Here is a 25,117-nt window from a genome sequence, read left to right on the forward strand (position 1 = left end):
CCTCCTCCCCCTCTCCCATGTCCCCCCGGAACTGTCAGTCCCGTTGTTTTCTCCTCCAGATTGTTCATCCAGCCTGTCCTATCCAGACAGGCCTGCAAAGCAGCTCTCTTGGCTGTGGTGAAGGTACAGTTGGCCTGTGGCGGGCTTCTGGCAGATGGCACTGGCATGGGCCAAGTCAGGGGTGCACCTGGTGCCATTCTGCCCTGGATAGACAGGGCAGCCTGGCGCTGCCCACCACCCCTGTGGCCGGCCCTCTCCTGAACACTTGGCCTATGGACACGGCCCTGCCTCCCAGCCCCGGGCAGTATCCCCTTCTCTGTCTTCACCCTCCCTGCCTCCCAAGCAGCTACTCTCAATAACTAGACGGGGAGTGGCCTCCCTGGAGGCTTCCCTCCCGCCTCCTGGTACCTTCCTGGTCTCTCACCATGTGCTGAACACGCAGCACTCGAGGCTGGCATGAGTTAGGCATGCCTGGACTGTGCCGGCCTCCACGCCCCCAAAGCCTCGTTCCATGGCCATCAGGGTTGGGCCTGTGGTCAAACTGCATTGAGGGGAGGGTGGGGGCGGGTAGGGCTGACCGGGCAGTGTCTGTAGGGAAGGGTGGGCTGTTAGGAGTGGTGTGCCATGCCGTGCCGTGCTGTGCTGCACTGCCTACAAATGCCCATGTGTCTGGACTGAGGGCATAGCAGGTGGTGAGAGCTTGGTGCCCCTGGAGGTGGCAGCGCGTGTGGACACAGTGTCTCCTCTCTCAGGGGCAGATAAAGACAGCCCGGAGGCGAGTGGTGATGGCGTCCCTCTACCTGGGGACTGGCCCTTTGGAACAGGAGCTGGTAAGGGTCTTGGGGCACCGGCAGCGGTAGGGCCTGGACCCCATGTGGCTGCCCCAGCTGCCGTACGCTGTCCCTGCCAGTGCTGGTTCTTGTCCCCAGAGAGCAGCACAGGGTGATGGTGGTGCTCGGGCCAGCATCCCTGCCATCCCGCCACCCCCAATCCCCACCAGGGCTCCCTGGGCCCCGCTGTGCAGGGCTCAACCTGGCGCTCTGCCTTCAAAATGGTCTAACCCTTGTCAGGTGCCACGCAGGGAATCCCACGAAGTTGACTTTGAGACACAAAGTGTCTGAGATTTAAAACAAGTACATGGTAGTGAAGGTCATGTGGTTCCAGCCCTCAGGGAACAGCAGCGGTGACAGGGTTGGCCCCCGGGCTATGCCAGGGACCTGGGACAGGTGCCAAGTCTGCAGGCAGCCCAGCCTCCCTGGCTCTGCTGCCTCTCCATGGGGCCAGTGTGAGCACAGCAGGTGGGATAGGCCATCCCCTCCACATGTGCCCGGGAGTGGCATGTGCCCAGTGCAGGCAGAGGCTGTGGGCTCAGCAGGAGGTGTTGGGGAGGCCACGTGCCGACCCGATCCATGCGCGTACATGCGCATGGAGTGGGTGCCTGAGCACTGCCTTGTCAGCATCTGTCAGAGCAGCGGGTCCCAGAGCGGCTTGGTCCAGCATACTAGGGGGGCCGCCCTTGACCTGTGGGTCCCCCAGGCCACAGGGAGGGCACTGGGGGCTTCTCCGATGGTTGCCAGGCTGTCTGAGCAGGAAGGGCTCTCGTTTGGGCACCGGGGACCAGGGCTGACAGGTAGGTTGGCTTTTGTCATGCAGCCCTGCCCCTGCTGTTGACAGGTGGACTGTCTGGAAAGCGCCCTGGAGAAGTCCCTCCGCGCCAGTCTGCCCTCGGACCTCAGGGTCTCCATCCTCTTAGACTTCACGCGTGGCTCCAGAGGTAAGGCCTGTGCGCCCGGCCCCTCAGGCAGGCTGAGCACCACCCAGGCAGACACCTTCCATAGCAGCCACTGGACACCCGCTAGAGTGACCTAGGCTGCAGAATGTCCTGCCCTGACTGACCTCTGGGCTGGGCCTGGACCTTGAGTCCCTTGGGCTGGCTGCCTACTTAGGGTCCAGGGTGGCCTCTGGGGCCCAGGCCCAGCACCCACCCGTGGGGCAGACTGCTCTGAAGGGTCACACGGAGCAGAGGGGGCCTGAGTGGTGAGGGGGAGCCTGTCTGCCCTCGGAGGCCAGGTGCTGCCTGGTGCTCACAGCCCGGTGCCCCGCCCCCAGGCAGGAAGAACTCGCGAACCATGCTGCTGCCGCTGCTCCGCAGGTTCCCTGAGCAGGTGCGCGTCTCCCTCTTCCATACCCCCAACCTGCGTGGCCTCCTCCGCCTCCTGCTGCCCGAGCGCTTCAACGAGACCATCGGGCTGCAGCACATCAAGGTCTACCTGTTCGACAACAGCGTCCTCCTGAGCGGGTGAGGCCCGCTGCTGCCTCGAAGCCCCGTGGGGAGGCCCGGGCAGAGGGCATGCTCGCTGGGTCAGGCAGGACAGAACAAAGCCTTGAGCCAGGATTGGAATCTGCATTCCCTAGTAGCACCTTCTGGGGGGACTGTCCCACCTGTTGTACATCCCTCAGGGGGGCCCCCAGGCCTGCAGTGTGTGAGCCCCTCCTGGCCCGGTCCTCACGGCTCCCCCGCTTCCTCCTGCAGCGCAAACCTGAGTGACTCCTACTTCACCAACCGCCAGGACCGCTACGTCTTCCTGCAGGACTGCCCTGAGATCGCTGACTTCTTCACGGAGCTGGTGGATGCCGTGGGGGACGTGTCCCTGCAGCTACAGGGCGATGACACGGTGCACGTGGTGGAGGGGATGGTGCACCCCTACAAAGGTAGGGGCCAGGGACCCCTACTCTCTTGTAGGAGCACCTCACTGCTGCTGAGTCTGTGTCTGAGGCTGACAGATGCGACTCATGGCTGCCTGTCACCCTTTGCCAGTCTGGGAATTGGGGCTGTCTGCCCAGCTTGCCTTCAAGAGAACCAGATGGCTTCGGGAGAAGGGGGGCCCAGATGCAGGCTTGGGGGTGGGAGCAGAGGCGGGACCCCCTCTTCCCTTGGCCTGAGAACAGGAAGGAGCATGTGCTGGCATTCGGGTTCCCGTGGGACCCAGGAGCTTTCTTGTCCCTGCGGTGGACCTTGCTTTCCCCTGGGACAGCTCTTCTGGTATTGGGGGCAGCAGGCAGGTCCTTCAGCCCCTCATGTCTTCAGAGAGACTTGTGCCCCTCTCGCAAGTCTTTGTGCTCTTTGTGCGTCGGGGAGGGCCACACAGGGCCCAGTCAGCTGCCCTCTTCCACTGACCCCAGAGTGACTGTCCCAGAAGAGCTGGGGGACGGGGTAGGGCCTCCGTTCTCTCTGGAGACCTGCCTCCCAGAGCAGCCCCGGCTGAGCACTCCCATGGCATTGGTCTGCGGGACCCAGTTCCCTCCGAGTCGGAGCTGGAGCCTGTGTGCCAGCAGAGAGGGCTGCGCTTTCGGGAGCAGATCGAGCCCTTCTGTGAGGGCTGCTGAGGGGGGCTCCTCCCACGGAGCGTGGCCCCTTTGCACACACACCTGCTCCTGAGTTTTCAACTCCAGGCCCTCCGGCTGACCGTCTACTCCCCGTTGGGCCAAGAGGCAGGGCCCCTCAGAAAGCATTTGCTGACAACGGGGTGCCCTGGAGGAGGCTGGTCAGAGGCTTGGATTTTCTGTCGGGCTCTGGAGGGCCTGCCCTCGGCTCACCTGTCCCCCTCCCGGCAGGTGACCGGGCTGCGTACTGTGAGGCCGCCAACAAGAGAGTCATGGATGTGATCCACTCGGCGCGGACCCGCCAGCAGCTGCTGCATGCCCAGACCTTCCACGGCGACTCCCTCCTGACGCAGGGGGACGCCGCAGCTGCCGGAGACCGCAGGCCGGCGCCCGACACCTGGATCTACCCGCTGATCCAGATGAAGCCCTTTAAGATCCAGATCGACGAGGTGGTCACCGAGACCCTGCTTACCGAGGCCGAGCGCGGCGCCCGCGTCTGCCTGACCACAGGCTACTTCAACCTGACGCAGGCCTACATGGACCTGGTCCTGGGCACGAGGCCCGAGTACCACATCCTGCTGGCCTCGCCCGAGGTGAATGGCTTCTTTGGGGCCAAGGGCGTGGCTGGCGCCATCCCTGCGGCATATGTCCACATCGAGCGGCAGTTCTTCCACCAGGTGCACAGCCTGGGCCAGCAAGAGCGTGTGCGTCTGCAGGAGTACTGGCGGCCTGGCTGGACCTTTCACGCCAAAGGTACGCTGGCCACCGGCTGGAGGAGGGCCATCTGACCACCAGGCTGTCCTCACTCCCCCTGTCTTAGCCGCGCCAGGAGGTGAGGGCTCAGCTGGGAGCCACCCTCTTGGTGAGCAGCTCACTCCAGCGAGCCTGCCGTCTGCTGCCAAGACGTACGTGTGTGACCTCACAACTCCCCCCACCCCCGGGAGTCTGCTGCCCACCCAGAGCCTGTTGACCTCCCACCCAGCCACCTGCTATACCATGGGGCTACCAGGGCCCTGTCCCTAGAGTCCGTGGTCATGCTGGGCTGGGGGAGGGTGGTGTGGCAGACCCATGTTCAAGGGCATGTAGGAGAGGCAGGAGGAGGGCCTTGTCCTGTGGGCCAGGAGTTGGAGAGGGGCACATGGATGCATGAGCAGGGGGGCAGTTCTTGTGTTATGAACATGCAGTGTGTGTGTGGGGTGTCCTTGTACAGTGGCTTGAGACGGGGGTGGGGGTGGGGGTGGGCCCTTACAGTGAGTGTGAGGCAGGGTCCTCGATGCAGTGGCCGTCGGGCGGGGGTGGGAAGGAGCTGGCCAGGCCTCCAGGGGGCAGTGCTGTCCTCTACCTTGGGAGCTTTAGGACGCTGTAGCGCTGCACAAGGGCCAGCTTGTCCACTGAGCACTGTCCTCACGGAGGGGGACAGCGGAGGGCCGGGGCACAGGGAGGGGTGGCCCGTGTCCAGGCGCCTGTTCCACTCCACTGGTGGCTCCACTCTGACCAGGAAGTAGCTGCTGGTGCTGTTGACCCACGCCAGGCAGGGAGCAGCCGCCAGGGTCCTAGCCAATGGAGGGCTCTGGCTGGGACCTGGGAGGTGACCTGTGAGCCAGGCTCTTGTCAGGAGAGGGGCTGGGCCCCAGTGGGCATGGAGATGGTGACAGCCTCTGATGGGCTGTCCCAAACAGGCAGGTGTGGCTATGCTGGCTTCCCCACCAGACCCTGGCCTAGTGCCCCCTACGTTCTTGTGAGGGCATCGGTGTTTGAAGTTGGGTGATCCAGGTGGAGCTGGGCAGTAAGCAAGAGTGGGTTCGTCTGTTTGGAGATGTGGGAGCAGGTCAGGGGTGGGGGTGGGGGGTGGCTACTCTGTGGGCCCCTGGAAAGGGTGAGCATTGAGGGGCCAGGCTGCCCATGGCTGGGGCTTGGATGTGGCCCGGGGTGGAGTGGGGGCAGAGAGCGGGACAGGAGCAGGTTGGAGCTGCACCCTCTGAGCCTAGCCTGGAACAACTGCTGTCTGGGGACCTGAGTGCAGGTCCCCTCGGGTGAGGCCGGGTGTGTCAGGCTGGGCAGAGGGCAGGAGAGGGCTGCATCCTGGCAGGACCCTTAGGAGAGAAGGCCAAGCACCCAGCGGTGGGGGTGGAGGTCCAGTTTGGGGGGTTCCGGAGGGAGGGGTCGTGGAAGAGCCTGGGTGTGTTTCTGCGGTTTCCACGAGCTCAGGCTGAGCAGTGCCGGGGCCTGTGGGCCCGTGGGCAATGAGCGCCTGGGCCAGGTGTGGGGCTGCTGCCCACCAGCTCTCCCAGAGAGAGTACTGGGGCTAGCCAGCTGTAGGGCCTGGCCAGGAGGCCTGTGCTCTCTGAGGAGGGGCCGTGGCAAGCCCAGCACAGGTGTCACAGGCCCTGAGAGCCACCTTCTGTGGTCCCTCCTGGCAGCCCAGGGTGGCTCAGCTCCCCGCAGGCTCGGCTCTCTAGGTAGATGCGGCGGTGGCGGGAGACCTGGCAGCTGTGTGCTCACCCGTGTCGCCCGTCTCCTTTTCCCTGCAGGCCTCTGGCTCTACCTGGCAGGGAGCAGCCTGCCCTGCCTCACGCTGATTGGCTCTCCTAATTTTGGGTACAGGTCAGTTCACCGGGACCTGGAGGCCCAGATTGCCATTGTGACAGAGAGCCCCACCCTGCAGCAGCAGCTCCACCAGGTGGGTGGGCCCCAGGGCGGGGGTTCCAGGAGGGGCTGCTGGGGAGTGTGTGAGCCGCCCTCCGGCCGCGTGTCCTAAGCCCGGGCAGCAGCCATGGGCCCGTCCGTCTTGTGGAGGCCTTCCTCTTGTTCGACGACTCTACTTTCTAAGCTGGAGGCCCTTCTCCAGGGAGGGACTGGTCCCTCCTGGGCAGCGTGCGTGCGGCGGGACCTGTAGGGCTCTCCATGTGACTGCGTCTGTGTGCTCGCCAGGATTGCCCCCCCCCCCGCCTCCCTAGGAGGGCAGAGGGTGACAACAGGCAGCCAGAGCACAGCCCCAGCCAGCGACTGCCAGTGCTGCGAGTCTGCGTCTGTGGATTGGCGTTGCGCAATGGCCGCAGCCTTTGTTGCCAGGAGGAAGTGCTCAACAGCCGTTGTCCTCGGCCCTGCTCTCAGTGAGTGGGACTCCTGTCCGTAGCCAGGCTGCACTGCCAGGAAGTCACGGGCTGTACCTTGTGTGGTGCCAGCGGTGACCCACTTCTCTTGCAGCTCCCTTCCTGCATGGGGTCTGCTACAGGCCTCCATGGCCCCTGGCCACTCCTCCTCCCCCTTGTGAGGGGTGAGCTGCAGCCCTCTGCCCGGGCTCTGCCTGCCTCCTCAGGGATGATCGGGTGGGCAGGCCTGTGGAGGACCTATAGCCCCTGGTGCTCACAGACGTGTGGGTCTGTGCGCCTGTGAGGTGCACAATTGCTTCTCGATGGCCCCGTTGGTGTGTTTGTGTTTCGGGCAAGCCTCCGCTGGAGTGCCCAAGGCCCTGCAGCCACAGCAGGTCCCAGTGAGCCCTGAACTCTGCCATCTCTGTATCAGAGCACTGTCCCTCCCTGGCTTTATTTGGGGTTGAGGGGGGGAGTGCAGTTTACCACTTGTGACCCACAAAATGCCCCTTGAGCTGCATTGTCACCCCAGTCAGCTGACTTCCTCTCCGCCCGGCGGGGAGTCGCTGAGGACCCCAAGTGTTCTGGTAATTGCATCGAGGGCTGGGCTGCAGCTCGGTGGGAATACCACGCTGAGCAACTTGGGCAAATGCGCCAGGACTCTGCCCTGGGCCCTGGGGTGTGTGTGTGTGTGTGTGGCCAGCCGTGGGTGTGATCGGCCGTGGTGGGAAAGACTGGGGACTGGTCCTGTTGTGTCCCAGAGTGGGTCCTGTGCTCACTGTTCCCATGGTGCACCCCCGCCTGCCGTTGGCAGGACGCCCGCCCACCCACCTTCACCCAGCTAGAAGTGTGCAGACAAGGGGCATCCGAGTCAGGGTCTGCCGGTCCAGCGCGGTGTAGCTGTGGGACGCCCTGTGGCTGCCGGCAGAAAGAAAGCTGGCCTCTGTAGGGCTTTGCCCCCCAGAGCGAGGCAGCAGCCCCTCTGAGCTTCCGACAGGGCGGGCAGAAGTTCCTGGAAAATCCCACGGTCACTTCTGTTTTCTGAAGCCACTCGCCCTGCCTGGTGACAGGGGCTGAGAGTCAAGGGGGGGGGAGGGGGCTTCCTTCTGATGGAGAGAAGGCGCCGGCTGTTCGCACCCTGGCTGCCTGTGGACAGGGAGGCCTCCTCTTCCTCAAATTTGGATTGGGGGGTGGGCAGGAGGCCCCGTGTGTGTGCCCCCATGCCTGCCTCTCCCACCTAGCCCCTCGCCTTCACCGAGGGGCTGCTGCCAAGACAGGTGAGCTCCCTCAGGTGCCCTGGTCAGCCAGGACAGAGCTCGGTCTCCTCTTAGATCCCGCGTGCATCTCGTGGGTGGGTGAGGCTTTTGTTTTTCAAACGGTCAATTGTGGTCAATGTGTAGGGCTTCGAGAAGTTGGTGGGAAACCGGGTGGAAGGGCGATGCACGTTTGAAGCCCCAGAGCCACCGTGAAGTGACACTGTCCATCCCAGCAGCCTTGGTTAATGGCTGAGGGACACGAGGTTAGGACTTGGCACGGTGCTGCCGGCCTGGCTGGGGGTGTGCTTGTTCTACATGTGTTTCACGAGAGCCGTTGCTTCAGCTCTCCGTGCCTGCTCCGTGCGGATCCCGTCACGGGAGCTGAGACACTGGCTAGCTTTGCCTCAGCATGCCCACCGTCAGGCTGCCTGGTTTCTGATGGCATGGCAGGCCCCCACCCCCTGGAAGCCCTGGGCTCCCTGACACTCCGTCAGCCAGCCCGGAGTACCCAGGTGAGGCTGGCCCTGCCCCATCGTGCCTACTGCTCTCTGGGCCGGGCGGCCCTGCCAGATGGGTGGTTTCCTGCGCCTGGTCTGAAGTTGAGGGCCGTGTCCCCATTCCTGATGGTTCTAACCCTGTCTGTCCTCCTTCCTCAGGAGCAGGAGCAGCTCTACCTGAGCTCAGGTGTCGTGTCAGCGGCCACCTTTGAGCAGCCAAGCCGGCAGGTGAAGCTGTGGGTGAAGATGGTGACACCTCTGATTAAGAACTTCTTCTGAGTCCAGGTGCGTTAGAGCTAGCGACCCTCACATGCTGTCTGGTTCAGGTGTTGGCAGCGGAAAGCCTGCTGGGAAGAGCAGCACTGGGTACCCGGGCTCAGTGGTGTAGTGGGAGCCACGCCCAGCTCTGGGGGGGCTCACTGGGCCCTATTCAGGGTTCTACCAAACTGTTCCTGTTCTGCTGGCCACCATGGCTCAGTCCTGCAGGACAGTGAGGGCAGGCCCGCTCCATTCTGTCTTCAGAGGCTACCAGTGGGCCACCTGGTTTCTGCTAGCCCCCCAGGCTCTCTGACACCCCATTAATCAGCCTCCTCACCCGGGTGGGTCTCAGGAGTTAGGGTACATGGCTCTGGGCACCTGGGCTGCAGTGACCCTTCCTGGCCAGGAGGTGGCAGCCTTATTACCAGGCCACTTTGTGCAATCCTGCCTTTCTGTAGGGAGGCCAGGTGCGGGACTGTTCAGTGCTCTCTGAGCGGCTACCCGCCTCTCAGCCTCAGCTGAGGGAGCCGGGCCTTGAAGTGAGCACCAGTTGAACATGGGTGCAGTGTAGGCAGCCCTCAAGGTGCTTGTGTGCTGCTTATCGAGGGGGGGGGGGTATCACTGTGCTCCTCTCGTGCTGAGGGACCGGTTGTGGCCCTTCTGTACCCACAGGCTAGCAAAGGTGGGGTGTGAACAGCTGCCCCAGGCACAGCAAGCTCCTGCCAGAAGCCCAGGGCTTCAGTGAGGCGCCCCAACCTCCCCAGCTGGAGCCCCCCTGTGAGCTGTCTGCGTGGAGCTCAAGGAAGGGGCTGAGGGCGGTCCTGGGTCTTGGCAGTTCTTAGACCGCCCACCTGCCACCAAGCCAGTGAGGGCCACATAAGTCACGCAAATCAGAGCAGGGGACCCGTGTTTAATTTGCCATTTCACCCATGTGCCCCGTCCAGTGTCTCCAAATGTGGGGGTTTCTGCTAGCATCTGAGGGGAGCATGGTGGCCCCAAGGCTCAGACCTGCAGGAGCAGGGCCACGGCCGCTAGCACCCACTTGGCCGCCTTCTCCTTGGTCTTGAGGTTGAACGTCCACACGTAGGTGGGCCCGCGGACGCGCGTCTTGTACACGGGGCACTCATACATGTTCTTGGTGTCCATGCGGTCCACAGGGATGGCCTTGATGAAGATGACGGGCATGGCCGGGGTCAGCTCTTTCAGCCGCGCCTCTGCGATGACGCCAGTCTGTGTGTCCCAGCGAGCGCCTGCGGGGGCAGCATGGCACTTCAGAGGCCCCTGGCAGACGCGGTCCTGCCCAGGCCCTGCTGATGGCGTCGCATGGCTGCCCCCAGTGCTGAAGACAGCTTGCTCTGAGCCCCACCTCGGGCCCCGTGTGCCACCTCCACCCTGCCTGTCCCTGTGCAGCCCAGGCGCTGCATGCTCCGTGGAACCCACCTGCTGCTAGCGTGCCCACTGTCCCCTGCACCCTATTTAAGGATATGCGGCATTCCATCTAACCTCAATAAACACAAGAATGGCCGCCTGGGCTTACTCTGTTGAGGGGGGACCAGGGCAGGGTGTCTGCTAAGAGGCAGGGTCTTCCATGTCCCCCTTTCCCCTGCCTTACCCACAGCCCCAGACAAGCCTGAGGTCAGCAGCGACATAGGCCTGCTCCGAGACAGAGGGGCCACTTCTTCCCCATGGCCGGGATCTCAGCCACCCAGAGGGCAGGAGCTAGGCCGGGGCAGGATTGGAAGGTGGCGGCCTCTTCACCCCCTTGGGCCCCAAAGCACTGCTCACACTCACCCTCCATGAAGAGCCCGTACACGTAGGAGCCCTCTCGGGGAGGTGCTGTCACGTCCTCCCGGTTCTTCTTGGTCACCTCCACAGACAGACACATCTTGTCCAGGGGCCACTCGTTCTTCCGGGCCATGGACTGCATGATGGCCGTGAGGAAGGACTGCGGGTTGAAGAAGCCTGCTAGCCACACCGTGGTGGGCAGTGCGAAGTCTGTCGTCCATGCCTCCAGCTCCTGGAGGAAACGGGGGCGTTGTGGTCGAGGGCAGGGGTTAAGAAGGGAGGAGCGGGTCAGTGAGGGTAAAGTAGGAGCCCAAGAGGGACTTCTGCCTTTGTCACCGGGCCTTTCAGCCAACGCAGGGTCCTCGCTGTTGTGATCTCGGATTGGGTGGGCGTTGGGGGCCCCTTAGTGTGGTGTGCACAAACCCGTTCAGCTACAGGACAGAGGGAAGCCACTCCCCCGAGGGAGCATCCTTACCCTGATCCGGAGCAGCAGGTCTGCGTACCAGGCCCCCAGGCCCATCATGGAGGGGTAGGCCCGGGCCACCCACGTGTCGGGCACAGTGTCGTAGAAGAGGGCCGTGGACAAGTCCTCCATGTCAGTCGTGATGGTCAGCTCTCCCTGGAACACACAGCACCCTTGCCTTGCTCCTGGAGCCCCCAGGCATCACGCCCACAGTTCCCGCCGCATTCAGGACTGCAATGGCTGTCCCAGTGGCTGGCTCCAGGTGTCTGGGATGCCAGGCTGGGGTGAGGGGGGGTGGCAACTCGCTGAGGGGTCAAAGCCCCAGTGGCGTGGGTCTGGCCGGCCGTTCTGTCACTGACCTTCAGCCCCAAGTTGAGCTCCTTGAGCGAGCGGCGCATCTCATTGGTCAGGATGTTCATCCGCTCGCACTCCTGGAAGGCCACCACCACGTAGGGCGTCTTCTCCACCGCCTTCGCCATGATCTCCACCATGTTGAACATCTCGGGGATCTTCTCCAGGATGTCATCCAGGACGGCCTTCACCTGGGGAGGCCCGCCGCTCAGAGCAGGGACCGGCCCCCCCACCCCCTGAACCCCTGGGCTCCGGGGCCACCTTCACCTGGGGAGGCCCGCCGCTCAGAGCACTCCGCCCCCCCCCCCTCCCCCGCCTGGGCTCTGGGGCTGGTGCTCAGCGGCTAGTGATGCAAGAGTGCCCTACGGTGAGCACTGTGCCTTCCCGCACTGATACCGTGTCTTGACAACCCCCTGGCTCCTAGGGGCCTGCGGTTCAGGGCAGGGGTCCCAGAGCTTACTTTCTCCTCCCGGGAGATGCCTGTGCCCCCAGCTGAATCTGTCTCCTTGGGCTGCATCTCCAGGACAGTGCGGAACAGCTTCTCCGAGGTAACCGTCAGGAAGCCGATCTCTGCATTGGGGTGCAGGCCGTACAGATAGGGGCTCTCCGGGGGCAGGTTCTCATTGATGTACTCGTGGTAACCCTGGAGACCGGGGCCGGCCCGTGAGCCAGCGGGCTTACTCAGCAGCCTGTGTGCTCAGAACCCGAACCTTCTACCCACGCTCTGCCTGCAGGTCCTCTGCGCCCCTCCTCTCTGTGAGGTCCTATTTGGGGTCCTCTGGTGGCTCTGAGGGTTGTGTGGAGGCAGCCTGTTCCCATTCAGATGGCCAGCCTTGGAATCCCTCTCGGGGCTGCTGTGGCTGTGGGCGTTGGACCCTTGGACAGGTGCTGTCAGGAGTGACATCCTGTCTGATCTGCTGCCTGCCACCCCCCTGCCAGGGCCGCTCTCCTCACCTTGTAGTCCAGGTTGGGGGGTGTCTGGAAGCCGGGGGCCAAGTGGACCTCACCCTCCAGCATCTCTGCCCGGATGTACTCAGCCAGGTACGTCCGGCAGAGCCGGCGGTCCCAGTCGTCCGTGATGTGGCCCCCATACATGATCTCCCCAAACAGGTAGCGGAGGTCGTCCCAGGGTACCTGGGGGCGGGGCGTGCTGTCAGGAGAGAGGGACCCTATCCCCGCCGGCAGCCTCACTGTGGCAGTGTGCCCGGCCCCATTTTCAGAGCCCCCATGCACTCCGACATGACACCGGCCTGCCAGTCTGGCGTCTTAGGACGTGCCTCCTTGGCCGACGCCCTCTAAACTCAGCTTGTTTCCTGAGTTAAGAATACTCTGCTGCCTGTGTGTCTTGAGTATATGAGCTGCCCTTTCCGTATTTATTTGTTGTAGGGCCCTGTCAGTCAGTCAGAGTGTGAGGACGATGCAGGCCCAGGCCGTCTTTCCTTCCGTTGTACGTAGAGTTGAACCGGACCCAGTGGTCCCTAACAACCACTGTTGTGTATCAGTACATATCACAGGTTGTGGCACATCCCAGGGGACCTCAGAAGTGCTTGGGAGAATGGAATGAATAAAGTGAAAAAGTTAAAAATTGACACTATCAGCTTAAGTCGCACCCATCAAGGTCAGGAAACTTTTGGACGCCCTGATAGTGGTCCTTTGGTCCATCCCTAAGCACTGAGCGTCCTGGGCGGCCAGCCGGTCAGCGCAGTCATTTTACGTGCTCGATTGCAGAATGGGGCCCTGCAAAGACTGTTTTGTGATTAGGCATCAGGAAGCAGTTGGAGGAGGCGGGTCAGGACCAGGTGGGGGCCTCCTGGTTTCTCATGGAAACTGCCCTCAGATGGCCCTGGGGTGAGGAGCACCCACAATGGAGCGCTGATGCGGCGGGTGGGTCGGGCTCTCGGGAAAGACCGGGCTTTCTCCTTCAGTGAAGAGGCAGGGACACGGGGCAGTTTTGCCCTGTCCAACGGGGTCGTTATGTGTTGCCATCGACCCGGTGGCAGTGATTTTTTTCATCGTTCATTTTTTCACATCCGCGATGCCTGGCTGTCAACAGGTGTCCAAAGTGAAGTTTGGACATCGAATAAGGAAGACCGAGGAAGAATCAATGCATCCGAGTCATGGTGCTGGGGGAGGAGATTCAAAGTACCGTGGACTGCCCAAACAAGCCAATCTGTCTTGGAAGAAGTACAGCCAAAATGCTCCTTGGAGGCCAGGACGGCGAGACTTGGTTTTCCTGTCTTTGGGATGTGTTGTCAGGAGAGACCAGCCGCTCAAGAAGGGCATCATGTTGTTGCCAAGCTAGCAACCAAAGGGAATAGTGTCCAGGTCCTAGAAGCGTGTATCCAAACAAGTCTGGGCGAGGCGTCGACCAAGCCCACACAGACGAAGCAGCCCGGCCTGTGGGATCCAAAGACGACCATCCCAAAATCCAAATATGACCCAGGGAGAAGTACCAGAGCTTATACTGTGAACACCCAGTTTGTAGAAGGCTATGAGAAGGCTATGGCGGGCAGTGGGAGCCCAAAACCCACCTGCAGAGTGTCTGGTCAGCTGAAGCCACCGGCAGGTCCCCTCGGACCTCAGGCCAGGGACTGGAGCAGCGTGAGGACCCGGCGGAGGTGACTGCACACTTGGTGGTGGTGAATCAGACACTCGGTCAGCTAACCTCCCCCGACCCACTCTGAACTGCGCTAGGTGCAAGTGTTCCTCGCTTGTTCCGTGACAAACATTTTCCTCCGGCTTTTAAAATGTTGATGGTAGTCTTTTCTTTCTTAATCTTTACTTGTATTTTTATCTTTATATTATTATTTTCTTCCTGCTTTTTTGCTTGTTACCGTTTCTGTCGGGTTTCCAGTCTGCGCAGCACAGAAGGAGTGGATGCACAGAGACCGTACCTGAGGCAGTGGCTGACCAGGGATGTGGAGGAGGGTGGGAGGTGGGGCGGGTGAGGGGTCTGGGGAGCAAACAGTGAATGCGGAAACGGGAAGGGGGCACTAGAACGATGTGATGATGTATACGTAAGTCGTTTTAGAAGCAGTTTAACCATGGAAGTGTATGATATGTGAACACTGTATCAAGAAAACGACTGAAAAGGAAAAAGGGCGGCCAACTTGACCAGTGGTGACCATGGTTACTTAAAGAGAAAGAGCTGTTGCTTAGGAGCACTGAGTTGATGTTACTGGTGGTGGAGTAATGTAGAGGAGACTGTCAATAGCGGCGTACAACATGGACAGTGTAACCAATGGCACTGAATTATAAGGGTAGAGTGATGGAGTTGGAAAATGTTTGCTGGGCCTATTTTTCTTGCCAAAAAAAATTACATGAATAACAGTGCATGCAAGAAGAGAATATTCCGGCATTGAGTGTGGTGATCACGGTACCAATCTTGTTGATGGCTGAATGGCTGAATGGTATGACATGCAGAAGAAGAGCTAATAAAACTAAAGACAGACTAAGGGGGTCATCGTGCATGGTCAAGTGGGGGGCTCAGCACAGGCTGTGACGCTGGGCTCCAACACAAGAACCATGGCGGGGGTGGTGCAGGGCCGGCGGCGGCGGCTCTGTTTCACACAGGGTCGCCATGAGTTGGAACCGAGTCCACGGTATCTAACCACCACAAGCGAACAAGTTTGCTCAAGTTTTTCCGTCGGAATTGTGCAAGCTGAACCGATGAGGTGCCTCTCCTTGGCTGTTGTTCGTCAGACCTGGTCCATTAGGCCAGCGGAGCAAGATGGCTTCCTCACAAATTGATGTGGACGGGCCGCCCCTGCAGGCCTCATCTTCCACACAGCCTTGCCCTCTGTGAGCTGCGACTTATTCAGGCACTGTCCCCATAGTCGTCTCTGAAGCCATCAGTGACCCCCATCCCTCCTTCACCCACGCGTCACCCTAAACCGATCCTTGCTTTTGCTTCCGTTTTAGCAGAATCCATGTTGCTCTTTTCCGGCAAGGAGAGAGAGGGGGAAGGAGGAGGAGAGAGGGGCAGGGAAGGCAGGAGGGGGAACTGGGCTGGCCGGTGTGGCCCTTACCTTGCTGTTGGCCTCCAGGTAGTTGTAGAGCACATTGATGGAGATGGTGAGGTCCCCGTTGTTGAAGGGGTAGGACCTGTTCCAGCCCTGGGCCCCGAACTTGCGCCTCTCGGCCACCACGGCATGGAAGTAGCACAGGGAAAACAGGATACACTTGAACTCGATCTCCTTGGTACACATCTCCAGGGTGTCCTAGGGTGGGGTGGGGATGGGGGTGGATGGGCACCAGCACCCGAGGTCAGCGAGAGTGCTCCACATAAGTCCCACCCGGAGGGGCCAGGCTGGAGTGCCTGAGAAAACCCCACCTCCGCCGTTTCTTTCGGAAATGTGGTTTTATGACTGTGTCATTAAACAAGCTCGATTAGGGAGACCTAGTGGGCAACGGCCGAGTGCTCGGCTGTTCACCCGAAGGTCAGTCGTTTCAGAGCAGCAGTGGCTCCATGGAAGAATAGAGTGGTCCACCTGCTCTGGACAGATGACAGCCCGGGAGCCCTGGGGACAGCCCAACTCTGTCCAGGGGTCACCTGGTCAGAAACCAGCCCATGGGCACCCGACAACAAAGACAAGCAGCTTCTACTGCCTCCTAATAACTGCTCCCCGACTTGGGGCACCTCGAGGCTTCCTTCATGAGAAGTAACAGCCCTGTGCACAAGCCCCAGTGACACGGTGGTTATGCGTTGGGCAGCTAACCTCGAGGTCAGCAGTTCAAAACCAGCCGATCTGCAGGAGAAAGACAGGACGTTCTGCTACTGTACAGAGTTACAGTCTCAGAAACTCAGGGGCAGTTCTACCCTGTCCTAAGGGGTCGCTGCTGTGAGCCAGTGTTGACTGCACGGCAGGGAGTGTTTGGGGGTCTGGACTGCCTTTGTAAGCCTGGGCGCTCTCTTGCACTGTGCCCAACTCCTTAAAAGCTAGTGTGAATGGCTACCGATAAGGGGCTCGGGCAGCTCTTCCTCCTGAGCAAGCCTGGCCGGAGCTCAGCTCTGGACCTCCAGGTTTGTGAGGTCACACGGGATCCACCTTTGCACGAGTGGCCAGTGTGGCTCTGTGGTAAAACCCCAGCCCCCCATGCAGGGGACCCCGGTTCAATGCCCCGATTAGCCGGAGGAGCTGGCAGACTGCAGTGCAGCAGGAAGAAAGGCCTGGTGATCTACTTCCAAAAGTCAGTCCAGGGAAACCCTGTGGGGCACAACTCATCATGCCCATCGTGGGAGGTGGGGAGGGCGTACATGGAGCCCCTCGTGAGCGGCAGCTAGGACAGCACTCTTTGGGCAGTGGGGGTGTGGGGGTGATGGAGGCTTGGATCAACCCTGGACTTTCCCTGATTCCTGAAGCCCTTTGTGTGCAGATCCCCCTACCCCCAACAACTTTCCAGGAAGTGGAAGGAAGGGTTACTCTCAACCCCTCTGCCCTCCTGGTCTCACCAGACCCTCCCCAACTTCCACTCCAGGAGCGATGCACACACCATTCTGGGGTCTCCCGCCGCCCCACACCAGTGGTCCTACACTCCCAGATTTTAACATTGGTAAAGCGGGAAACCATTGATAAAACTCCCGTCCTGGTGAAATAGCCACACGGCAGCCGAAAACTGTATACCCTAGCTTGTCGTGCATTCTTTCCAAAAATCAGGACTTTTTAGAAACTCCGTGGGATGCAGGAAAAATTAAAAATTGGGACTCTCCCGCCAAAAGCGGGATGTCTGGTCACCTTGTCCTAGTACACCTACGTGTCCTCCCTGTGTACCTATACTCTCCCCAGGTATCAGTATCCTCCTCCTAGACCTCAGCCCTGCCTAGGTACCTCTGGGGCCTTCATCCGCCTTGTATACCTCCTGCCGGCCTGTCTACCTGACACCCACCCCTTAAACCCCTCGTCTGCCCACATACCTCTGCGTTCCCCTGGAATAAAAGTCTCCAGGGTCACGCAGTCTCCAAGCCCAGGAGCCGCAAAGGGAGTCGGCTCTGCTGCATCACACCATCAGCTCCCCAGTCAGCCTCCACTCCCGGGGAAGTGGACAGGCCCTGGCCTGTCCTCAAAAACTGACCGGTGTCTCCTCCCCCTTTGGTCACCCTCGGGTGAGAACCTGGGTGACCGGGCCCGTGGCTTTGCCCTCCGCTCCATGCACAGCCGCTTCGTCCTCCTCCGCGCCGCATCCCAGCCAAGGCTGGGGCCAGAGGCCAGGAGCGCACTGGGCGCCAAGGTCCCCATCCCCGCCCACCAGTCAGGGACGCGCAAAACCAGATGGGGGGCGGGCAGCTTCATCTTTCTCCTGTGAGAGCCCGGTGCCACGCCCACCGTGCCACCAGGGCCCTAGGTTTGCAAAGCGCAGCGAAGCCGGCAGGACTCCGGAGCGCACAGCGAGTGCCAGTCGCCCAGGGGCCCGTGGCTCTGGCTCCTCCGCCACCGCCGGCGGCAGGGGTCCCACCCCGCCTCATGTGCGCGCGCCCCACCTGCGTGAAGAGGTCCAGGGCCTTGTGCAGGTTGGCGTGCATCCCGGTGGGCGGCTCGTTGGTGATCTTGATGGCGTTTTCCAGGATGCCCTGGGGGATGATGTGGGACTCGGGGCTGGGGGCTGGCTCGGCGCTGATGAACACGCGGTAGTCCTCGTGGCTGCCCAGGCTGTAGCGCTCCAGCTTCTTGTCCAGTGTGCTCAGCCAGCGCGCCACCAGGTGGATATTCTGCAGCCCAGACCTGGCGCTCAGTGAGCCTGCCTGACCCCAGCGGCTGACCACGTGCCCCCTGCTCCAGCTGGGTCTGCCCCCCCATTAAGCCCAGGTGATGTGGCCCCTCCCCCCAGCAGCCCCTCCTCTGCTCCACTTGGGTGGGAAACGATTCCAAGGCCAGGGCTCTGAGGTGGGACCAGGCAGGACCCTGGATGGTGGCCCATGTGGAGGGTGTGGGTGAGTGGGGCCAGCTAGGTGCTGGTGGGGCCCCAAGGAGGGGCTCAGTGTTGGAGGGATGGTCTAGTTATGGTGTGACAGTGACATTGTAACCAAACACCTGTGGTCTGGCTGCTCCCACCCCCTCACCCCCTACCCTCAGTGGGGCGAGATCAGAGGTGATGTGTAGTATGTCTCTCCAGTGTGTTTGTCCAGTCACTCTGTGGGACTCCCTGCTCTCAACCCTGGGGTCTTGCTCAATGACCGGAGCCCACAGGGCCCCTGGCCACTCAGGCAGGTGGGGAGCTCCTGGATGGGGACCACCACTCCTGGAGTGGCTGCAGGACCCGCATCCCCTGTTGGCCGAGAGACCCTGTGAGGGGTCACTTGTGAGTCAGTCTGGCCTGGGCTCTGGTGCGATGTAATCGCGTTCCACGAGGTCTTGTAGTTGGTCAGTTGACCCATCTGTTGGAAGGGAGCTCCTTCCAGAGCCGCCTGCCTCTAGAGGACACACAGATGTTCTCCAAGAACGCTCCCTTCCTCCTCCTCTCTGCACACTTACTGTCGCCCACCAGGCCTACGGATCTCGGGACATGAGCCTTTGGCGGGGCTCTGGCCTGCTGACTGAACTTAGGTCTCCAGACTCTATCTTGGGTGTACAAATATATGAAGACAGACCCAGAGGCTGGTTTCTCCCCGGGAAGATAAAACTCAGACCCCTGGCTGCCTCACGCCATGCCCGGGGCCCAGCCCGTGTTACCTGCAGAATGACCCAGTGCCCTTTTTCTGCGGCCACGTCCAGCGCGTTCTCAGCCACCACCTCCTGCCCTTGCCCCAGAGACACGTTGTGCAGCTTCCCGTTGTCGATGGTAAACCCGAGCTTTTTCCCTGAAGGAGCGGAACACGGGAAACACCAGGGGCTGTGGAAATGCTGCTGCGTGGGGATGGAGGCTCTGGGCCCACGTCCCACCCTTGGCGTTGGGCCCTTGGGTGGTTTCCATCTGTCTGCTGTTGCGATCAGTGCTGCAGGGGACACCAGTGTACCTGGCCCCTTGAGTCCCTGCTTCCATCCTTTGGGGTTTCTGCTGAGGCGTGGGGCTGTTGCCACGGGGTTTCCCTGTGTTGGCACCTCCACAGCAGCTGTGCCATCTTTTGTCCCCATGGGCACTAGTCCCTCCTTGTTGCCCACTGTGGGCATAGCCTGGTTTCTGGGGGCCAATCTTGCCCAAGAGGTGCCTGCTTTAAAAATTCACACTCCTCCAGTGTGTGGGTTGGGGGTGGTATCTCACTGGGGCCGTGATGTGCAGGGCCCTGATGCTCCAGGGGACTAGTGGGCTCTGGCTTGAGCTGATAACCTTAAGGTCAGCAGTTCAAACCTACCAGTCTCTCTGAGGGAGAAAGAGGAGGCTGTTTCTCTCGAAAGATTTAGCCTCGGCAACCCACGGGGCTGCTCTGCCCAGTTCTGTGGGGTCGCGCGCGTGGGCATGGACTCGATGGTGGTGAGGCGAGTCTGGTGCGGTGTGAAGTCCGCAGTGACGATCCCCGGTGGCGCACCAGGTGCACTGGGCGGCTAATTGGAAAGCCCGTACTTGACACCCCAGCTGCTCCACCGGAGAAAGGTGGCCATGAAGGTGTAGTCTCCACGGCCCGGGGGAGGGTCACCATGCCCACTTACCCAGGGCTTCCACGTCTTTCAGGGGGTCCACGCCTGGGGAGAGGATGAAGAAGATGGGTGTGGAGGGGCTGCTCTCCTCGTAGGAGCGAGAGAACTCCACGCTGCGGTTCTCCACGAACTTGCTGCCCATCTTCTCCTCCACGAAGTTCCTGTGGAGGGGGCCGTGGGTCAGATAGGGGGGCCCCTTGCTACAGCAGCTCTCTCCTGCAGGCAGGGGGGCTGGGGGTCATTTTTCTGCCCTGGTTCTATATACACAGATGCCCTCTGTGTCGTGTCCCCCATGGGAGGCCATCATCGCCATGGGGGACCTGGTCACCTAAGCACTGGGGGCCAGGGGAAGGGCAGGCGAGGGGTCTGGTGTGGGAGGGGGGCATCCCCTCAGGGCATCTAGATGACCTGGTCTTGGCACCAGGTAGCCTGGGGATGCTTAGAAGCTCCCCAAGCTTCCATCAAGGGTTTGGGGTTCAGCAATGGTCCAGCAGCAAAAAGACCAGCCTGCTTCTCTCCCCAAAGGGGGCTTTTGGGAGGAGTGTCCCTGGGGACTGAAAACAGGTACGTGTTGGACAGTGGACAGAAAGGCTGGAGGTGCCCCGGAAGAAAGGCAAAGGAAGGGACATGCCCATTCTCGTGGAGGTCAGAGGTAAGTCCCGCCTCCCAGTGGGAGGCCTTGACAGCTATTTATTCCTAACCCTGGAGTAGACCAGGCGGGACCAGTGCAGGCGGCCGGGTGAGGGGAGGGGCCGAGGGCCACCGGTGGGAACAGCTCTCCACTCCCGGTGCCTCGGTTGGGAGGGCTTGACATTATTCATGACATGTATGACCACACGGACATACATCCAGGGTGTATTTTAAACCTGGCCGTGGTGAGGGATTGAACTGTGTACCTTCCTAAAATATTGAGGAAGTGAACACAGGAGACCACAGGTACCATGGCCACCCGGGGACCAACCCCCGTTCTTGGAGGGGGCCGGGCGGACGCCCCTTGGAAGCAGGGACGGCCAGACTTCATCTCGCTCTGTTTGCACAGGTCCCCCATGCTCCGGGACACCGTGGGCCCCTCAGGGCTCAGTCTTGAGATCTCACCCGTCCCCGAGGGGCGAGAGGAGAAAGGGACTGAGATTTACGGGGCCCGCTGTCCTTCTCTGTCAAGTGGGGCCATGACTGGCCCTGGTGGGCGGTGGGGCGGGGCCAGGGACCCTCACTTGACGGCGTAGGTCATGCGGTCCGGCCGCATGCAGCGCACCATGCAGAGCTTCTGCAGGGCGGACTTGTTCTTCCACTCCTTGGGGAAGATCTCCTTCTCGGGGGCCTCCGACTCCACCAGCTTCTTCCAGCGCTTGGCAGAACCCTCAATGTCTCCATCCAGGTTCTTGAATTCATCCATTTCCGACAGGGCCTGCGGGCAGCACAGGACGCCCGATGTGCCCTCCCACCACTCTGCACCAGGCCCGAGGCACACCTGCCCACCGGCGAGCCCTCAGGAGAGGGCGTGCTTGGAGGAGGGACCAGGGATCGGGCCAGGGCCGGGCTGCCCAGGACACCTCCACCTGGGGTTGCCCAGAGGATGGTAGCCAGCCTGGGGTGGGCCAGGGGAGGGGGACTGAATCCAGGGACATGACCTCATCCTCCAGCTGGGAGGTTTACTGAGGAGCCCGGCGTCGCCGTGGGTTAAGGGCTGGGCTGTTAACCAACCACAAGTCAAGTCAGCGGTTCAAACCCACCAGCCACTCCAAAGGAGGAAGACGAGGCTTTTCGCACCTGTGCACCCTGTGCAGGGTGGCTGTGCGTCAGAAATGACTCCCTGGCAGTGGGCTTGGGCTTCCTAAGGGACCAGGAGCTATGTGACACAACCTCAAGGTTAGTGGTTCGAGCCTCCCACCAAAAAACACCAGGAGAGCCTCGGTGGTGTAGTGGCTACACAGGGGGCTGCCGACCACAAGGTCAACAGTTCAAAACCACCGGTGACTCCTTGGGAGAAGCAAACCAAAAGACGCCAGGACTTTGAGACCTGAGGGACCCTGCCTGCCCTTTCCTGAAGTGGGAGGTGGGGCACGGGACAGGCCTCTCAGGGTGGGGAGGACAAGCTGTCCCTGGCCTGGCTGCGGCCTTCTCTATGGCTGCCTTGCTGTGCAGACCTTTGCTGGCCCAGCCCTGGGTGCTCTGGCCTTGTGAGCACCCCAAGAGCACTTCCCAGGTACCAACCTTGATGCCGCCCCACCCCTGGTTCAACAGGAAGTCCACAGGGGACACCACCCCCGCCTTGAACGGAAACCGCAGGAGGAAGTCCAGCTCCGGCGGGTTCAGCTCCTTCTTCATGGACAGGACCTGTGGGGACGTCAGGGCACAAATGCGTGGGCTGTTGTCCCAGCAACTGGGGGTGGCGGGTGAGCATAGAGGGAGGAGGGTACAGGTCTCGCTCCCTGGGCCCCCCGACCCCTTGTACTGCCCCCTAGGGCTGGGTAGGATCATTCATCTTGCCTGTGTGTGTGTGTGTGTGTGTGTGTGTTGAAATATATATCTTAACAGTCATCATTGTAACACAAAAACAATCCAACAGTATTTAGTGCCTTCACAAGGCTGCGCAACCACCGCCTCCCTTGGTTCTAGAACATTCTCAGCAGCACATAAGAGAGCCCACTGCCCTACACTAGCAACCCTTGACCCTGTGTCTGCAGATCCCCCACTGTGCATGTTCCACTGGGGGTGAGCCACGTGGTCTGTGGGTGGGCATCTTTCACCTAGCATCACGTGGTCACAAGGTTTGACGTAGCACCCCCCCATGTCCCAGCAGCCTTTTCCTGGCTGAGTAATGCTCCCCCACCCTCTGCTGAGGGGGGTTCAGGCCATCTGCTCCGGGAAATGGCAGTGAGCAGGGCTGCTAACCGGCAAAGTGCAGGTTTCTGATCCAACACCTGCTTTCCGTTCTGGGGTGCTCCCGGTGTGGGATGGCTGGGCTGAGCCCAGTGCTGGTGCCGGTTCTCTGGTCCCCAAGCCCAGCTACACCAAACCTGCCCCGTCCAGTGGACTGATTCCGGCTCCCAGCGCCCCGGGCACCACGGGAAGGAGCACAACAGCTCCTGAGGGTTTCCGTAACCGCAGACCTTCACAGGGCACGCAGCCTCCTCTTTTTGCTGCGTGGTGGCTGGCGGGTCTGAACTCGTGGCCCACCCTCTAGTGCTTCCACCCCTGCACGGCCAGGGCTCCTCCTCCCAGGCACAGGCCCGGTCGGTTTTCAAGAGGACGTGTCGTGTGAAGCAGTGTTCACCGAGCAGATGGTCAGTTTTACCTTCCACAGCTCACACCGGCTCATCCCTCATCCCACTTCCATCCCTCCCCTCTCCTGCCCCTCGGACCTGGTCCTAAATGCTGCCCTGCTCATCTTACAGGGTTGATGATTCTAATTTGGGGTAAGTTTCTTTGCAGATGTTAAGGATGTGTGGGGGTGGGGCGAGGGGTGTCCCACCTATCTCTAGCTCATCAGTCAGCCAGGTCTCTTGTATGATCTCAAGTTCTGACCCATATCTTTCTCCCACTCTATCCTGGGCCTTCCCGTGAGATCCCTTTCAGAGCAGGTGGGCGTGGTGGCCGTGCACCATCTAGTGCTTTGGGTCTCAGGTGACGGATGTTGACCTTTGCTTCATCTATTTAGTCCACCGGTTTCCTACTGGCCATAGTTTCTGTGCGAAACTCACACGGAGGGAAAGATGACCAAGACGATATTCCCTAACTTATAGCAGAGGGAATCCGGAACGCTAGTATTCCATTGTAGGAAAGCCGCCACTTTGGTAAGTTAGAGGTAGAGTCAAGTACATGATCCTGTTTTAACTATCATCCCCACAGATTCTCCCCTAGCAAGTGTGCTGCCTTAAAGTGAGCACATGGTTGATTCTGTCTCCCTGTAGAGGCAGACATTCTTGTTAGCTCCTCCCGCCACAGCACCCAATTCTCCCTCCCATGCCTTCCTCCAATGAAGGTATTAGGTTTCCTCACCCGTGAGCTCAGGGACTTTACTGTGGTTACCACCCACTTTGGGACATATATAGCTACTGAATATGCATGTCTTAGGGCTACAAATATCCGAAGACAGTAAAGAGTCTCTCTCCTCGGACCTGGCTGCTGAGATCACGGCCGTCCCGGAGGTGAGCCTGCTACCATAAGATGTGACTATTTTTCTTCTCTCCTCTCTCCTGTTCTGTGACTTTACTATAATCTTTATATATTATCGCCATACGATTGCGCTTATGGACCCCGCGGTTGTCCGAGGCTGGGTTACTCTAACAAGTTCCCTTTATTTTCTTGTGTTTGTCACTTTACTCCCATGAAGGGTTACGGTGTGGGAAACCCACAGGGGCAGTTCTGCCCTGTCCGACAGGGACGCACCGAGATGGGAGTGAGCTTTGGCCGTTCACTCTTCTTTGCTGCAGATGGGGAGGGGCCAATCAGTGCACCTGAGTCCCCTGGGCTGGTGGCTACTGGTCCCCTTTCCATTCACAGCCCTCTTCTTTCCCGCGGATGGAGACCGAGGGGCCCAGTGGGTGTGGCCTCTGCCTGGATGGCTGTGTGTCTGGATTGTCTCCACAGTTGTGGGCTCTGGGCTCAGGAAACGGGGGAGCACTCGATAACAGAATGGTTTAGAATCGCTCCTTGCTGCTGTGTGGCTTCAATACTGGCCCCCAGGGAAAAGGCTTACAGCACAGGAGCCCTGCTCGGGGAGCACACCAAGGGCACTGCGGGCTGACATCGTTACCTGGAAGGTCACCTGTGCCAGGAAGATGAGCTTGTCCCGCTCGAAGAGGCCGCGGGCGGTGTACATGTAGACCGAGTAGGTGATCTCGTCCGTGAGGTTGATGACCCGCTGCCTCACCTCGTCTGAGGGGGCCGTCTTCACGATGGCCTTCTCAAACACCACGTTGAAGGCCTGGGGGCCGGCATGGTGTCACCCAGGGCCCGCGCTGCCCCGCGGGCATGTGGGTTTGTTTCTACGGGAGGGGAGGGCTCGGGGGTGGGCTGGTGGGGAGGCAGAGTGTGCGCAGCGTTGGAGGGGACCAGGCTGGGCCTCGGGGTTCCTCTGTGGCCCAGGCCAGGCTGCCGGCTGACCTTGAGAGAGAACTGGTAGATCGGGTTGATCTTGTTGAGGTCGTTAAGGATGAAGTAGAGCAGGGACGCTCGCTCCGCCGCCGGGCGGTAGTTCTCTCTGGCCTCGTTGATTTTCACCTCCGTGATCTTTGCCTCTTGGACCTTGGAACAAAGGGGGCGGGGGTGTGTGTCTGTGCCCCCACCCTGGCTCTGCCACTCTCGATTTCAGAAGCCACCGCAGGGAGACTTGGGGCTGCTGGGTGAGGATCCCGACACTTCCCCCTGCCCTGGGGTTCACTCCTGGGCCAGGGCTCCTCCTCGGACCATCGAGCCAGATGTGTGCCAGGCATCCTGGCCCGGGGAGGTGCCTGGC

The 25,117-nt window shown here is 60.9% G+C and overlaps 2 protein-coding genes across 2 annotated transcripts in view; one reads left to right on the forward strand and one right to left on the reverse strand.

Annotated features, from left to right (window-relative positions):
- The window catches only part of PGS1 (phosphatidylglycerophosphate synthase 1), a 14,855-nt gene extending 4,843 nt beyond the window's left edge, over positions 1–10,012 (forward strand). The window contains exons 3-10 of the mRNA XM_045299517.1: positions 753–830; positions 1,675–1,774; positions 2,110–2,299; positions 2,534–2,712; positions 3,616–4,137; positions 5,916–6,064; positions 8,389–8,514; positions 9,645–10,012. Of these exons, the coding sequence (XP_045155452.1) occupies positions 753–830; positions 1,675–1,774; positions 2,110–2,299; positions 2,534–2,712; positions 3,616–4,137; positions 5,916–6,064; positions 8,389–8,508 (1,338 nt within the window). The 3' untranslated portion in view covers positions 8,509–8,514; positions 9,645–10,012. The remainder of the gene's footprint in view (positions 1–752; positions 831–1,674; positions 1,775–2,109; positions 2,300–2,533; positions 2,713–3,615; positions 4,138–5,915; positions 6,065–8,388; positions 8,515–9,644) is intronic.
- The window catches only part of DNAH17 (dynein axonemal heavy chain 17), a 100,853-nt gene continuing 85,113 nt past the window's right edge, over positions 9,378–25,117 (reverse strand). The window contains exons 65-78 of the mRNA XM_030888141.2: positions 24,766–24,906; positions 24,416–24,586; positions 21,871–21,993; positions 20,871–21,064; positions 19,669–19,817; positions 18,754–18,881; positions 17,565–17,792; positions 15,115–15,306; positions 12,041–12,220; positions 11,547–11,729; positions 11,095–11,277; positions 10,748–10,891; positions 10,279–10,504; positions 9,378–9,737 (exon numbers count right to left, since the gene is read on the reverse strand). Of these exons, the coding sequence (XP_030744001.2) occupies positions 9,490–9,737; positions 10,279–10,504; positions 10,748–10,891; positions 11,095–11,277; positions 11,547–11,729; positions 12,041–12,220; positions 15,115–15,306; positions 17,565–17,792; positions 18,754–18,881; positions 19,669–19,817; positions 20,871–21,064; positions 21,871–21,993; positions 24,416–24,586; positions 24,766–24,906 (2,490 nt within the window). The 3' untranslated portion in view covers positions 9,378–9,489. The remainder of the gene's footprint in view (positions 9,738–10,278; positions 10,505–10,747; positions 10,892–11,094; positions 11,278–11,546; positions 11,730–12,040; positions 12,221–15,114; positions 15,307–17,564; positions 17,793–18,753; positions 18,882–19,668; positions 19,818–20,870; positions 21,065–21,870; positions 21,994–24,415; positions 24,587–24,765; positions 24,907–25,117) is intronic.

Source organism: Echinops telfairi, unplaced genomic scaffold (genome assembly GCF_000313985.2).
Source record: "Echinops telfairi isolate 266 unplaced genomic scaffold, ASM31398v2 ScPeMD7_7458;HRSCAF=8496, whole genome shotgun sequence".
NCBI lineage: Eukaryota > Metazoa > Chordata > Mammalia > Afrosoricida > Tenrecidae > Echinops > Echinops telfairi.